The sequence below is a fragment of the Anastrepha ludens genome, chromosome 5, assembly GCF_028408465.1.
Source record: "Anastrepha ludens isolate Willacy chromosome 5, idAnaLude1.1, whole genome shotgun sequence".
Classification (NCBI taxonomy): domain Eukaryota; kingdom Metazoa; phylum Arthropoda; class Insecta; order Diptera; family Tephritidae; genus Anastrepha; species Anastrepha ludens.
Genome location: NC_071501.1, coordinates 23594741 through 23608100, shown reverse-complemented (window position 1 = coordinate 23608100; position 13360 = coordinate 23594741). Strand labels below are relative to the sequence as shown.

The following is a 13360-nucleotide window of genomic DNA, read 5'->3' as shown; positions in this document are numbered from 1 at the left end:
AGCTAAAACGAACTAACACAGAAATGTTTCGCAGGAATTTGTTACTGCTAAGTGAAACAGGGTTAGTGGTAATTTATAACATGGATAACAAAGAGACAAGTAGCTGAAGGAGAAAGTTACAAAACGTAAAATAAAGGTGAGTACATTTCAATATTTCGACGTTAAACTACGCTGTGCAACACAAAAAACAAGCGAAAGAACACCAAAAAAAATTACATTACAAAAAAATCGGCGATTTGAAAGTTTAAGTATCACATGTTTTTAGGGGAAACAAAGTTCCCACTTTTACACATTCTTACGGTAAATCCAACATGGTTCTGGTAGAGGGCAGCAAAAACCAAATCGATTTATATCGGCGAATATTATTTTAGAGGGGAGGTCAATATTTTCAACCTGTTGCACATTCTCACGGTAAAGCAACATAGGAAACTGTACGATCCCTACATTTACGGTATATGATGTGTTCAGCAGTTTATGGTAAAAAACAACGGCGATTATTTTTGTGGAGCATTTTAACCCTCTAAGTTCTCAAGAGATGTGCATTTTTTCTCACTTCTCGTATGATAACCAAACAAAATCTCCCATCATTGTCTGTACAATTTAGTGGTCTCGCTTATTATTTTTAGTACTCAAAAAATTAAAATTTTTATATTTGACTTAATTTTGATACTCAGGAGTAAATTTTGCGACCTAATGTTTTTTGCACATATACCAACATCTTACCCTTCTTCCACATTTCATTTTCGAAATGACATCAAGCAACTCGGACCGCTGTATTCGCTCGAAAGCGGATTAAAACTGTACTCTCTTCCATTTGCAGAACAAAATCAAGACGCACTCCATAAATTGGAGAAAAAGATCGCCGAAAGAAGGATGGACACTGCAATTATGATATTTATGTACAAGTTCATACGTATATGTACGAGGGTTGTTTGAAAAGTCCGTACAAAAACTACTAATTGTTTTATTTCATTTTTTATTATTTTATTTATTTATTTATTTTATTTATTTATTTAATGAGGCAAACCTTTTTTATTCGCCTTTTTAGGCTTATACGCTTTGTCCAATGCTGTTCTAGTTTGTTGATCCCTTCCGAATAATAGAATTTGCCCAAGTCTGAAAAGTAGTCATTCGTTTCCGCGATCACCTCCTCGTTTGAATAAAATCTTTTTCCCACCAACCATTTCTTCAAATTGGGGAACAAACAGTAATCCGTGGGAGCCAAATCTGAGGAATAGGGGAGTTGTGAAACGAGTTGGAATCCTATTTCCATTAATTTTGCAACCACAACTGTTGAGACGTTTGCTGATGCGTTGTCGTGATGGAAAAGAAAAATAACTCGACGTCCTCGGCTCAAACGAATGGCAAACACAATAAAATATACCGAACTGGCTGAAACTTAGGGTGTGCTCTAACTACACATAACCTCCATAAGAGTACATCACCTTCCATACTTCGCTATGGTTTTTCCATTGGAATTTTAAGATTTATTATTTTTTATTATTTATTATTTTAAGGAGTTAAAGGTAGTGAGAATTTTTTTGCCTTCTCTTAAAGTATAATATCTTAAAAATATTGTATGAAAATTTTAATTGAATCTGACAAAAGCTTTTCGGGTTATTCAACAATTAACAAAGGGCGCTCGGGCGCTCCGGAGCGTTCGAGAGCAAATAATATAGCTGGATGGTGCACGTATGAAAGTGGCAGATAAGCGCGCTAACGATAACACTCGAGAGGGTAGATCGAGCAAATTGGTATTTTGGAAACTGTTATGACGTCTGAAGAACTATTATATGGCCCAAGATTAGATGACAAAGTGTAAGTAGTTACATAATTCGTATAACTCTACATAAATCGATAGCAAAACTTTAAATGCGTTTTCCTCAAAACTATGTTTTTTGAACTAGTGATTACTGTAACTTAAAAACGGCTTGGTAGATTTTAATAAAATTTATACTGCTTTTGAAAAACATAAAATACTCGTGCCTGATCAAAGGATTTTTTTTCAAAATTTCGATTTTTTTAAACAATTAATTGTCGGTTTTTTTCTCGAACAACTAAAAAATATTTTGTGAGTCCGCCATATTGTTAATTTTGAAAAAAAAAGCTTCGATCAGGTACAAGATTATCTATTAATAAAACTAATTTCTCTTATCCGAATGATTTTAAATGAATCTCCAGGACTTGTGATGATCACCGCAAGGGCCTTCTGAAAAAACGTGCTCCACACAAACAGCGATAACTCTTCCAATTATTAGTTTTTTTTGTTGAAATTTTGCTAAAGTTAAGGGGGTCTTCTGGTCTCGAGGCCCTGAAATGAAGGGTTTTTTTGGGGATTGATTGTGACAAATCCTGTGAATATTTAAAAAAAAAATTTTTTTATTTTAAAGGTACATGTCTTGGCTTTTAAAAAATGGTTTTGACTTTGAAAAAAATTAACACCCGCGATCTTGAAATGGCGCTGAAGACGTCCACCTCCAAACGAAACAGGTCTCCATTTTGGTCACGGTTTTTCCACCTGGGTAATCAGAAAGCAAAAATTAGATATGCGTTGTCTTCAGAGTTGCCCTGGTTAAGTTTTCCCGTGACAGATTTTTTTTTTAAATTTTTTTCAAAAGTTATGCAACAATTTGCAAAAAAAATTTTTTTTTGCTCATTTTTTGAACTTTAAAAGGTTATAAAAATGGAATGAAAAAAAATTTCAAAAATCGTACACGGGGAAACTTAGCGGTAAGTTTTCCGAACCTTTTAAGACCAAAACCATTGAAATCGGAGTATAACTACTATGAAAAGTGTGACCAAAATGCTTAAAAAACACGATTTTCGGGGAAACGCGTTTAAAGATAAAGTTTATGATGAAAACGGCCGGAGGAGGGTACACTTCGGTGCCCAGAAAAATGTGAAAAAATGCGATTTTCAAAAAATCCTTTCTGTGGCGTATTCTCGCATACACATACAACAAAATTATGCAAAAAAAAAAATCGATTTTTTTTTCGCTGGAGACCAGAAGACCCCCTTAAGTCGAAATATGATGTATTAATGCTATGTTTTTATTTTTGTAAAATAAAGCAATGGACTAGCAAAGAAAAATTATTGAACATCATAATTTTTTCAGGCCTCTCACTACCCCTAACCCCTTAAGAATTTCGCTAAAATATTTTGAAAAAAATATTACGATTTACTTGAGTTGTATAGATTTGGAAGTACCTACAAAAAACAAGCTTTTTATAAATGAAATTAAATTTAAATAATAAATTTAATAAAATTTTTAATCCGTTGAATCCTTTTTCCAAAAAATAACATGCTAGAAGAATTTAAGCTTAAAAGGCCTGCATACAAATTCTATTTTTCAATAGAAGAGTTTAAGCTCAGAAGATTTAAGCTTAAAAGGCCTGCATAAATAAGAATACAATTTTATTCCGTAATTTTGAATTTTTTATTTTTTTTTGACGGTAGGTTTAAAGAAACTGCTAAATATTGACTGATTTGGCTTTGTTTTTTGGGTTTTTGCTTCTAGGGTATCATTTGAAAGGTATTATATCATCCCTTACATGCCCTGCATTTTTTTCGCAAATATCAACGCCGTATCACTGTGCGCTAGATCTCAATTCGCTAGAGAATGTCGTCATGCTTAGGTAATGGGACATCGATCTCTTGGTGGCTTCGCGTACTTCATCATTTCCATTATTATCGCTATTTTCACCACTTAAATGAATACGTTTGGTATGGATGTATGTATATGGGAGCTCTGATTAAGTACTTTCACTTCGCTTTACAACCGACCCTTCTCCCTAACTTGAACACTAGATATTTTAAAGTTACATATTTACAAATGATGATGATACGGCCATTATCAATGAAGGAAGCGATGAAGGTTGAGAAAAATAAAATTAAATGAGAAGAATTGCGTACACTTACACACTACAAATGTACAGTGTCACTAGTATGTCTTCGTGCACAACCTGTAAATAAAATATGTTAATATCAACTTAGTAGCCTGGATAATTTTCTATATACATAATTTGTGAGAATATTATTTAACGATGACATACTGCATATATAGGGTGAGCCATGTAAAATTTGCTTTTTGAATCGGCTATAAAAAAAAACTAATCAATATTGTTTCAAACTTTTTTTTTTATTTTGATGAATGGCAACTTCGACTTCGTGTTTTAAAGCATCAATCGTCTCTGGATGGTTCGCATAGCATTTGTCTTTAACGGCTCCCCACAAAAAATAGTCCAACGGGCTTAAATCACAGCTCCGAGGTGGCCAATTGATATCGGAATTTCGGCTGATTATTCGGTTTTCAAAAACGGTAGCCAAAAGTTCGAGTGTCACTTTGGCAGTGTGACAAGTTGCACCGTCCTGTTGAAACCGAATGTCGTCTATGTCATCCTCTTCAATTCTTGGAAACAAAAATTCGTTGACCATGTCACGGTAACGCTCGCCATTTACTGTAACCGCGGCTCCTCGCACATTTCCGAAAATGATGCCGCCAGACCAAAAACCGCACCATACAGTGACTCGTTGTGGATGCATTTGCTTCTCTACAGTAACGTGTGGATTTTCTGAGCCTCAAATCCGACAATTTTGCTTATTGACGTAGCCACCGATGTGAAAATCAGAAAAGAAGAAGAAGACTCACCACTTTCGAAATAGGTTTTCAATATTTCCCAATTTTGTTCAAGCGTATAGCGTCCCATTTCGTAAATGTCAAACCTGTAAGTAAATTATGAACACATTTGACATGTCATTTGTGTTACCATTCTCAAAAAAATAGGTGGTTCAAAAAGCAAACGCTATATGGCCCACCCTGTACTAGGTGTCTTAATTCTACGCTCCTTCCAGTTTTAAATACTAAAGGGCGACCATTCGGAATTCGGAGTACGTAGGTTTGAATCTCCGTGAAACACCAAAATGAAGAAAAAGTTTTTCTAACAGCGGTCGCCCCTCGGCAGGCAATGGCAGATCTCCGAACGTATTTCTACCATTCGGAGACGGGAAAAATTGCCGTATTTGGGCTGAAGAGCAATTCATTCAATAACAGCCATTACATCCATCGAAAACAACCGTTTGGTGCGGCCTATGTGCTGGAGGAATCATCGGCCTATATTTCTTCAAAGACGAGACTAGCGCCAGTGTAACATGGAATGGTGAACACTATCGCGCCATGATAAACGAAACAATGGATCTACTACGTCGTCGTTTCGGTGAGCGATTCATCTCTCGTCTCGGACCAGCGGATTGGCCACCAAGATCGTGTGCGATCACACCCTTGGACTGTGGACTTGGGGATATGTATATTCTAAATGCTTTGCGGATAAACCAGCTTGGATTGAAGCATTGGAAGCCAACATTGCTAAAGTTATTCACGAGATACCGACTGAAGTCCTCTAGCGAGTCATTCAAAATTGGTGTTTACGGATGGTCGAATTATATGGCAGTTGGAAGAGATTACCTTTAAAAAATAAATGCCATTAATGGTTCTACACAAAAGTAATAAACACTGTCCAGTCAATTTGAATTTTCGTTATTTTATTTCAATTTAAAATCCAGTACCTCAAAATTGTTCAGCCTTCACAAAACAGAAATATTGCTGGTATGATTTTTTGAAATTTATTTTTTTCATGAAATTTATTTTTTGAATATGATATCCGACATATGTCCCCCCCGGCCACGAGTTACATGGCCCATTCCATCTGTCAAAAAATCGATTGTTAAGCGTGTTGTATGGCACATTGCGCCGTCTTGTTGGAACCAAATGTCGCCGATGTTTAGCTGATTAGTTTTTGGAAACAAATACGGCTTCTCGAAAAAAATAAGGGTTGTTGTTGTAGTAGCAGCATCAACATTCCCCATACGGGGAATGCTGCTGGAGTGACAGTCCTTGGCCGGATATAAATCCTGGTCGTTTTGTTAACGTAGAACCGACTACCGTGGGTCGATGATGCCGCTCTATTAACTTCCCGAACCGATATATTTTTGACAAAGTAAATTTCCACAATTTAACACGCCTTAGAACACCTTTTTTGAAACCTTCGGTTAGGCCCCAGGGTTTCCTTTCGTCCTTTTCGAGGATCCTTTTTAAAAGGTTATATTCATATATCGATAGAAAATTCAATTTAAGGAAGCTACCTGGAAGCTCAAGTCGTTAGCTGTAATAGAAATATGTTAAATTTACGGCCAAAGTCGAAAAAACCAGTCTGGCCAGACCCGGAGCCCAACGGAGGGTTCAAAGCGTTGTTCTGGCGCGGAAAGTTTCATAATGACTTACCAAACCTTACTGAACAGAAATGCCAATACAGGTGGCCATTCTCAGTTGTCAAACCGTAGCTTTTGATATCGATAGTTCCAAAAAGAACACCCAATATTTGTATTATTTAATATCTCAGTTAAGAAAACAAAACTATCTTCTGAACGCATTGCTTTTGAGAGGTATGTTAAATTTTCTGCTTGACTGTATAAAGTTGTTTTTACGATGTTAAATTTGACGGGCACTCTGATGTTTATTTCTAGAAATTGCGTGGAAAATCTTTATGCTTATTTTTGTAAAACATAAAGAAAAAATGTACCCTTAACCTCATTTATTTCATTTAACAAGGGGAAACAAATATATTTTGTGTACTTGTGGCAGCGCTCTCCCTCTTCCACCTTTTTATATACCGCTATGGGTTCTCCTGATGTGATAAAAATGTATGTACATACATATGTATGTATTTATTGACTATATAAATTGCTATAAATGCTTATACTTATATATTCCCTTCAAATATCAACAAAACTTAAGGGTGAGAATAGGAAAAAGCGCGGCCCAAACTTATCATCGTTGGATAGGCGCAGTGCTTTTCTTATGATAAGAAGCGCAAAAATTTGAACTTTCTTTGTTAACTATTTATATATAAAGCATTGTAATACATTTAAATTTCCTTGCACACACATTACCACAAAGATATGTAGGTGTGTGTATGTGTGTGCATATAAACATAATTTTATCAATAATAAGTCCATTTGCAAGCATATGGAAAAAAAGATTAGGGCTTTAAATAAATAAATAATAGCTGTCAGCTCATGCTAGATAATCACTCTCACTCTCTCTCTATCCGAGAAGTCAACAATGCGACAGTAAGCTACATGCATACATATGTAAAGTACATGCGTACATATACGAGGGTTATTTGAAACATCCGTGCAAAAATAAAAACTACTTAATTATTTGGGATAGTTCTCATCCGGCACACGACCAGATATCTGGGGTTGTTTCGTCTTCTCACATTAGCCCAGAGAATACTGGGGCAAGGCCCGAAAGTTGTGAGCTGCTTGGACCATAAACAACAGAACCGTTCTAACTACTCCCAAGTGAATGGCAATCAGGAACTTTCCTCACTTGTTTTGTTGAACTTCTACACAAGGATTTGCTCCTATACTTGGACCTCACTAAATTGATATGATACGCACTCGCGTATCGGCAGCCACACCACTGTTGGCAATTGTGATTTCGAGATTGTAAGAGACTTCGTCAGCCTTGAAATGCAACTTAGAATCTCTCTTGCCCACAAGTGTTACCTTCGACTAAGTAGGCGATTGTGCTCTCTCGATACACTTTATAAGGCTCTCAGCATGCCCGTCCAATGAGGCGTCCCTTGGAGTGTTTGAAAGAAAGATTCTGTGGAAGATTTTCGGACCTTTGCACAAAGGTGATGGCTAGTATCGCAGGCGTTGAAAAAATGAGCTGTATGAGCTTTACGAAGACATAGACACAGTGCAGCGAATAAAAAGCCAGCGGCTTCGTTGGATGGGTCATGTCGTCCGAATGGATGCAAACTTTCTGGCTCTGAAAATATTCCATGCGCTACCAGCTGGTGATAGCAGAGGAAGAGGAAGGTCTCCTTGGAAAGGTCAGGTGAAGAAGGGATTGACTTCACGCCAACTGGCGTGAGAAAGAAACGACTGGCGCGCTTTGTTAAACTTGATCAAAATCGCGTAAGAAGAATACGAAAAAGAATAATTTGGAGGTAAATATTTTTTTATTTTTTGCTGCTAGGCTTATACGCTTCGTCCAATGCTGTTCTAGTTTGTTGAACCCTTCCGAATAATAGCATTTGCCAAATTTCGGAAAATAGCCATTCGTTTCTGTGATCACTTCCTCGTTTGAATAAAATATTTTTTCCGCCAGCCATTTCTTCAAATGTTAGTCCGAGAGAGCCAAGTCTGGGAATATGGAATGAGTTGGAATCCTATTTCCATTAATTTTGCGACCACAACTGTTGAGACGTTTGCTGGTGCGTTGTCGTGATGGAAAAGGAAAATCACTCGACGTCCTCGACTCAAACGAATACCGAACACAAAGAAATAGAAAAATCTGGGTGGTACTTGGTGTGTGTTCTAACTGAACATAATCTCGATATGTGCCAGTAGTGCCATGTCTCACGCACATGTCTCGTGAACTTTTCAAACGACCCTCGTATGTATGCTTAAATGTAGATCAGCTATAGCGGCAGTGATTTTGTGTTTGAACAAACGATGGTTCATGTTTAGTTGCTAAATTGAAATCGGTCAAGGAATTGTGTGTTGCTGAGTAGGCGTCCCCCAGCCGTGTAAGCCACTAGAGCCACCTCGGCGCCAAACACTTTCATTGGTATTGAGAAAAAAAAAAAAAAAAAAAAAAAAATTATTTAATACTAACGAAAAAAGTGCCGAAAAAACGTGGAGCATTTAAATTCTTTAACACGATTACGAAATTGATAAAAATATAATACAAAAAACAAAAACTAAAAGCAAAAGTATTTTAAAAAAGCAAGCACCAGCCATAGTGTTTGTTGTGTGCGTTCACCAAGCGAAAATGCAGTTATTTATGTATTTATTTTGAACTTAAGTGAACTTTTAGTACAAAATATGAATGCTATTGGCTGGCAAATATTTATGAAAAAGTGATAGTTAAAAAAAAGTGCTAATTAAAATGAAAAATCTTTAGATTTTTCGTTATAATATTTACAATATACAAAAAGCGCAAATGCCAATTAAGGTGAAAAATATATTTAGTTTTATTTTCACCAAAATTGCGGCTGACTTTTGACACAACATTTGTGTGCCTTCAGCTGCCTCATTTTAATTTCGTATTATCTTCAACGGTCTTAGCTTCCGCTAACTGTCGCTCGGCAGCGCTAGCGCCCACACACATGCACGCACATACAAACTCCTCCATCCACTTTATTCCCCTGCATTTTCCGCTGCCATCGAGCGCCCATCTGACATTTATTAACCTGTGTGTATATGCCTCTATTAGCACCAAATTATGCCAGGCTGTGCCTAAAACTAATACTGGCAATTTTATGTAGAGGAAGTCAATTGTATGCGTACATACGTACACACTCGTATGTGCGTCACTCGAGACTTTAAATAGATACATATACATAGGTACATATATATACGAGTATAAATATACTCGGCGCTTACACCTCCGTACGGTTTTTGGCCGAGCTTCTACCCCTATTTGTGGTGCACAACTTGATGTTATTCCACAAATGGAGGGGTACTAGCAAATTTATGCCTCCTCCGAACGGCAGTTGTTTTTGTGATTTTTTGTAGCTTTTTCATGCCAGAAATGCAACCAGAGGTTTGCCACTGACTGCCGAAGGGGCGATCTCTATTGGGAAAAAACGTTTTCTATCCATTGATGTTTCATGCGCACAGTGGGTTTTGAAATCGAACCCTACCGCGCGATAGTCACGTCCAACATGCATTCGGCTACGCCTTACGAGACTAACGTGCCGCTTATCAGCTCTAGAATTAAAAAAGGTTTTTATATTTAATGATTTCTTATAAAAAGTATTTTTTTCCTTGCTTCAAGCATACTTTCCGCCCCACAATCGATTAGCATAATACATAGTGAAATATATATGTATACACGCATAAATACATAAATGTGTATATACGTTTGCTTGTATATTGGACTTATTTACTTAATTTTTATTTTTAATTTGGAACCATGAATTACTTTGGAGCTCTCACGGCCGCCCCTAACGCCGCTGCAAAGCGCGATATTTACCTAGAAGTGTAGTGGGTTCGAGGTGTCGAAACTCGATTCTTTGCCGTTAGTGTTCTATTTTCTTTCTGTGTATTTTTGTATTTGTTTTTTTTTTTTGTTTTTTGGCGCCGTTTGTTTACCTCATTCCTTGATGTATGTCTCTGTATCTCTCAATACTACGTATAAAAATTTACTGATCGAGGATCGATATGAAATTCGGTCGGTTCGATTCATGCACGCGCTTAAAATCGTGCCGATTTTGTAACCAAAAATAACAACAATAACAAAGTCAATAAAAAAAAGAAAATAAAATCGAAAATGCTCTGCGTTATATTTTTGTGCTTCGTGCATTTCTTTCGGGGTCTCTTGACAGTATAAAATTGTGTGTGTTGGACATACAGGAAACATTCAATGGTGCGCGATCCGTAGAGCTGTTTCTACTCTCGAGTACAAAACGCTTACCAAAAAGCAAGTAGCGAAAGTAGAAGTTTTAGTAAAACAAAAAAAAAATTAATTTAACAAAAAACTGTCGTGCCTGTTTTAGAAATAATTCGCAAGTGTTCAAATGATTAAAAGTAAAGTGGAAAAAAAATATGTGAAGTGTAGATGAAAACTTAAAAGGAAAAATTTTGTGAAAAAAAAATTTCACATAAAAAACCAAATCACCCTGGACATCTTCCAAGCACGTTGCGCATAGAAAAGTGAGGCATACCTACGTATTCTACTATTATACAATAAAAAAAAATCCCTCTGAAGGATCCTTTCGAATAAATATTCGAAAATCAAGCCAGTTTTACTTCAATAATTTATGCTACCTGAGAGATAACTGCATTGCATAGTCGAAAAGTGAAAATTTTAGCTGCACAATGTTCATAACTCTCTCACGTAAGTAACTATTGAAATATTACATTACAAATAAGTTATTTAAGAAAGTACTGTTTCACTGTAGAACGCATAAGCGCATAGGCATACATAAGTGCATACACACCGTGTAAGGATATTGCTGCTTCGCTGACGTTTCAATTGGTTGATGAATTATAATAAAACTCAATAAGACAATATGAAAAATGTGCGATGGTTTGCTTAGTTTTCGAGATAGCGATATTCAGCAAAATATTGTTATTTTTTGTTGTGTTTTTTTTTTTTTTTTTTATTTTACATTAACAACTATAATGGCGCGTAGACTTCTGTTAGGTGTTTGGCCGAGCTCCTCCTCCTATTTGTGGTATGCGTCTTGGTGTTGCTCCACAAATGGAGGGACCTACAGTTTTACTCCGCCTCCGAAGGGCAAATGGTTTTTCATGAGGAACTTTTTCGTGAGAGAAATACACTCGTATGTTTGCTTTTGCCTGCCGAGAAGCGATCGCTATTAGAAGAACTTTTTTTATCATTTTAGTAGTTTAAAACACAAAAAGAATTTAACAAATTAAAATTACTAAATTTTTTCTTTCTGTGCAACCATAAAATTTTTTTTATAGTGTAATTCTATCAGGTCAGTCCATAAGTTCGTGCGTTTTTTAAAGGTGGTTTTAAAATTAATAAAAAGCTCGCCGAGCTCGTTCAGCTTGCCTAATGTTTGCCTTGCGGTATGAGGTCTTGCCTTGTCGTGGTGAAACAAAACTTCACTAAAGACAGCCGATTTTTTTTAAGTGCCTCATTCAGGTTTGATAGCTGATGGGAATAACAATCAGCATTTATCGTCTGGTTTGGTTCCAGAAGCTCATAATAAACAATACCGGCCATATCCCACCAAATAGACAGGAGAATCTTCTTGGGGTGAAGACCATCTCTAGGGGTAGGTTCTGGTGTTTCATCTTTATCTAACCATTGGCGTTTGCGAGCAGGATTATTGTAAAGGACCCATTTTTCACCACCAGTAACGATAGGGTTCAAAAAACTTTCATTTTCAAGCCGTTGCAGCAGCTGAGAACACACATTCACTCTCTGCTGAAGGTTGGCGACGGAAAGTCTATGCGGAACCCATTTTCCCAGCTTTGAAACCTTTCCCAACTGAACCAGGTGCCTGTGAACTGTTAAATGCGACGAATTTAACCTCTGAGCATCATATCGATTGTCAAATTTGGCTCAGCTTTCACGAGTTCGAGCAAGGCGTCGGAGTTAAAGACTTCTTTTTGAAAACCACTTTTGCGCAGTCCATATACTCAGGGTATCCTCTCTGTGAACAGCGTTTATTTCTGCAGCAGCAGTTGTTGCATTTTTACCACTTTTATACAAAAAAATACAAAATATGCCTCTTATACGCGTTCGAAGATTCCATTTTTTTTTAACAACACGTGCTTCTATCCGCGATTAAAATCACTTGTTGAATGCACAATATATCAAAGAAAATATAAATAGTTCCGTTATATTCCGCGAATAATTTGTTGTATGCAAAAATCGTACAAAAGTGAAATTATGGGTAAAATACGCACGAACTTATGGACTGACCGATATTAAAATTTTAAAATAAACCAAAAACAAAATTTAAGACAAAATTTAGAATTTATAGAAAAATGAATTGGAAAAGATTTTCGACGGTGCTGTTATTGTTGTTAATATCGTAATTGATGCAAAAAAAACGTTACATCCAAACTTTATCACAGATTCATATAAAACTAAGCAAAATGAAAACTATTAGCAATTTTTTTCTTGGTAACCATAAAGTTTGTTGTATTGTTGTTTCGCAATTCTGTTTAAATTTTATAATAAACCAAAAACAAAATTTGAAGACAAAATTTAAACTTATAGAATCAATATAATATGGAACAAAATATCGGCCATCAAATTTTTCGCGCAAAAGAGCCATTGTTTCGTTAGCTGTGTGACAAGTGGCACCGTCCTGTTGAAACCATATATCGTCCACATCCATAACTTCCAATTCGGACCATAAAAAGTTCGTTATCATCTCACGATAGCGAACACTATTCACAGTAACTGCCTGACCGGCCTCATTTTGGAAAAAATACGGCCCAATGATGCCGCCGGGCCAGAAACCGCACCAAGCAGTCACTCTTTGTGGGTGCATTGGTTTTTCGGGAATCACTCTTGGATTATAATTCGCCCAAATGCGGCAATTCTGCTTATTGACGAATCCACTGAGGTGAAAATGTGCCTCATCACTGAAGATGATTTTCTTCACGAAGTGCGCGATATGCACTTTGATTTGAATGCCCGTTTTCATAATAAGCCTGAATAACTTTAACGCATTGCTCGATCTTTGTATCTTTTCATGGATCAAATTGAGTTAATCTGAAAGTGAAAAATGTCAAATGAAATGCAGAAAAAAACTTGACGTTTAGGTTTGGTTCACATACAACATCGGCCCTTAAAATT

The 13360-nt window shown here is 36.5% G+C and overlaps 1 protein-coding gene across 8 annotated transcripts in view; it reads left to right on the top strand.

The window, feature by feature from the left end:
• Positions 1 to 48: 48 nt before the first annotated feature.
• Positions 49 to 13360, top strand: part of LOC128865146 (scavenger receptor class B member 1) — a 96903-nt gene continuing 83591 nt past the window's right edge. Inside the window, exons 1-2 of one of the 8 annotated variants that reach the window (XM_054105181.1) lie at positions 8497 to 8597; positions 10572 to 10912. In XM_054105181.1, the coding sequence (XP_053961156.1) occupies positions 10894 to 10912 (19 nt within the window). In that variant the 5' untranslated portion in view covers positions 8497 to 8597; positions 10572 to 10893. Of the gene's footprint in view, positions 137 to 8496; positions 8639 to 8668; positions 8824 to 8905; positions 9026 to 10571; positions 10913 to 13360 lie in introns of those variants that run through there. The other 7 variants (XM_054105179.1, XM_054105183.1, XM_054105182.1 and 4 more) reach the window with 7 other exon arrangements.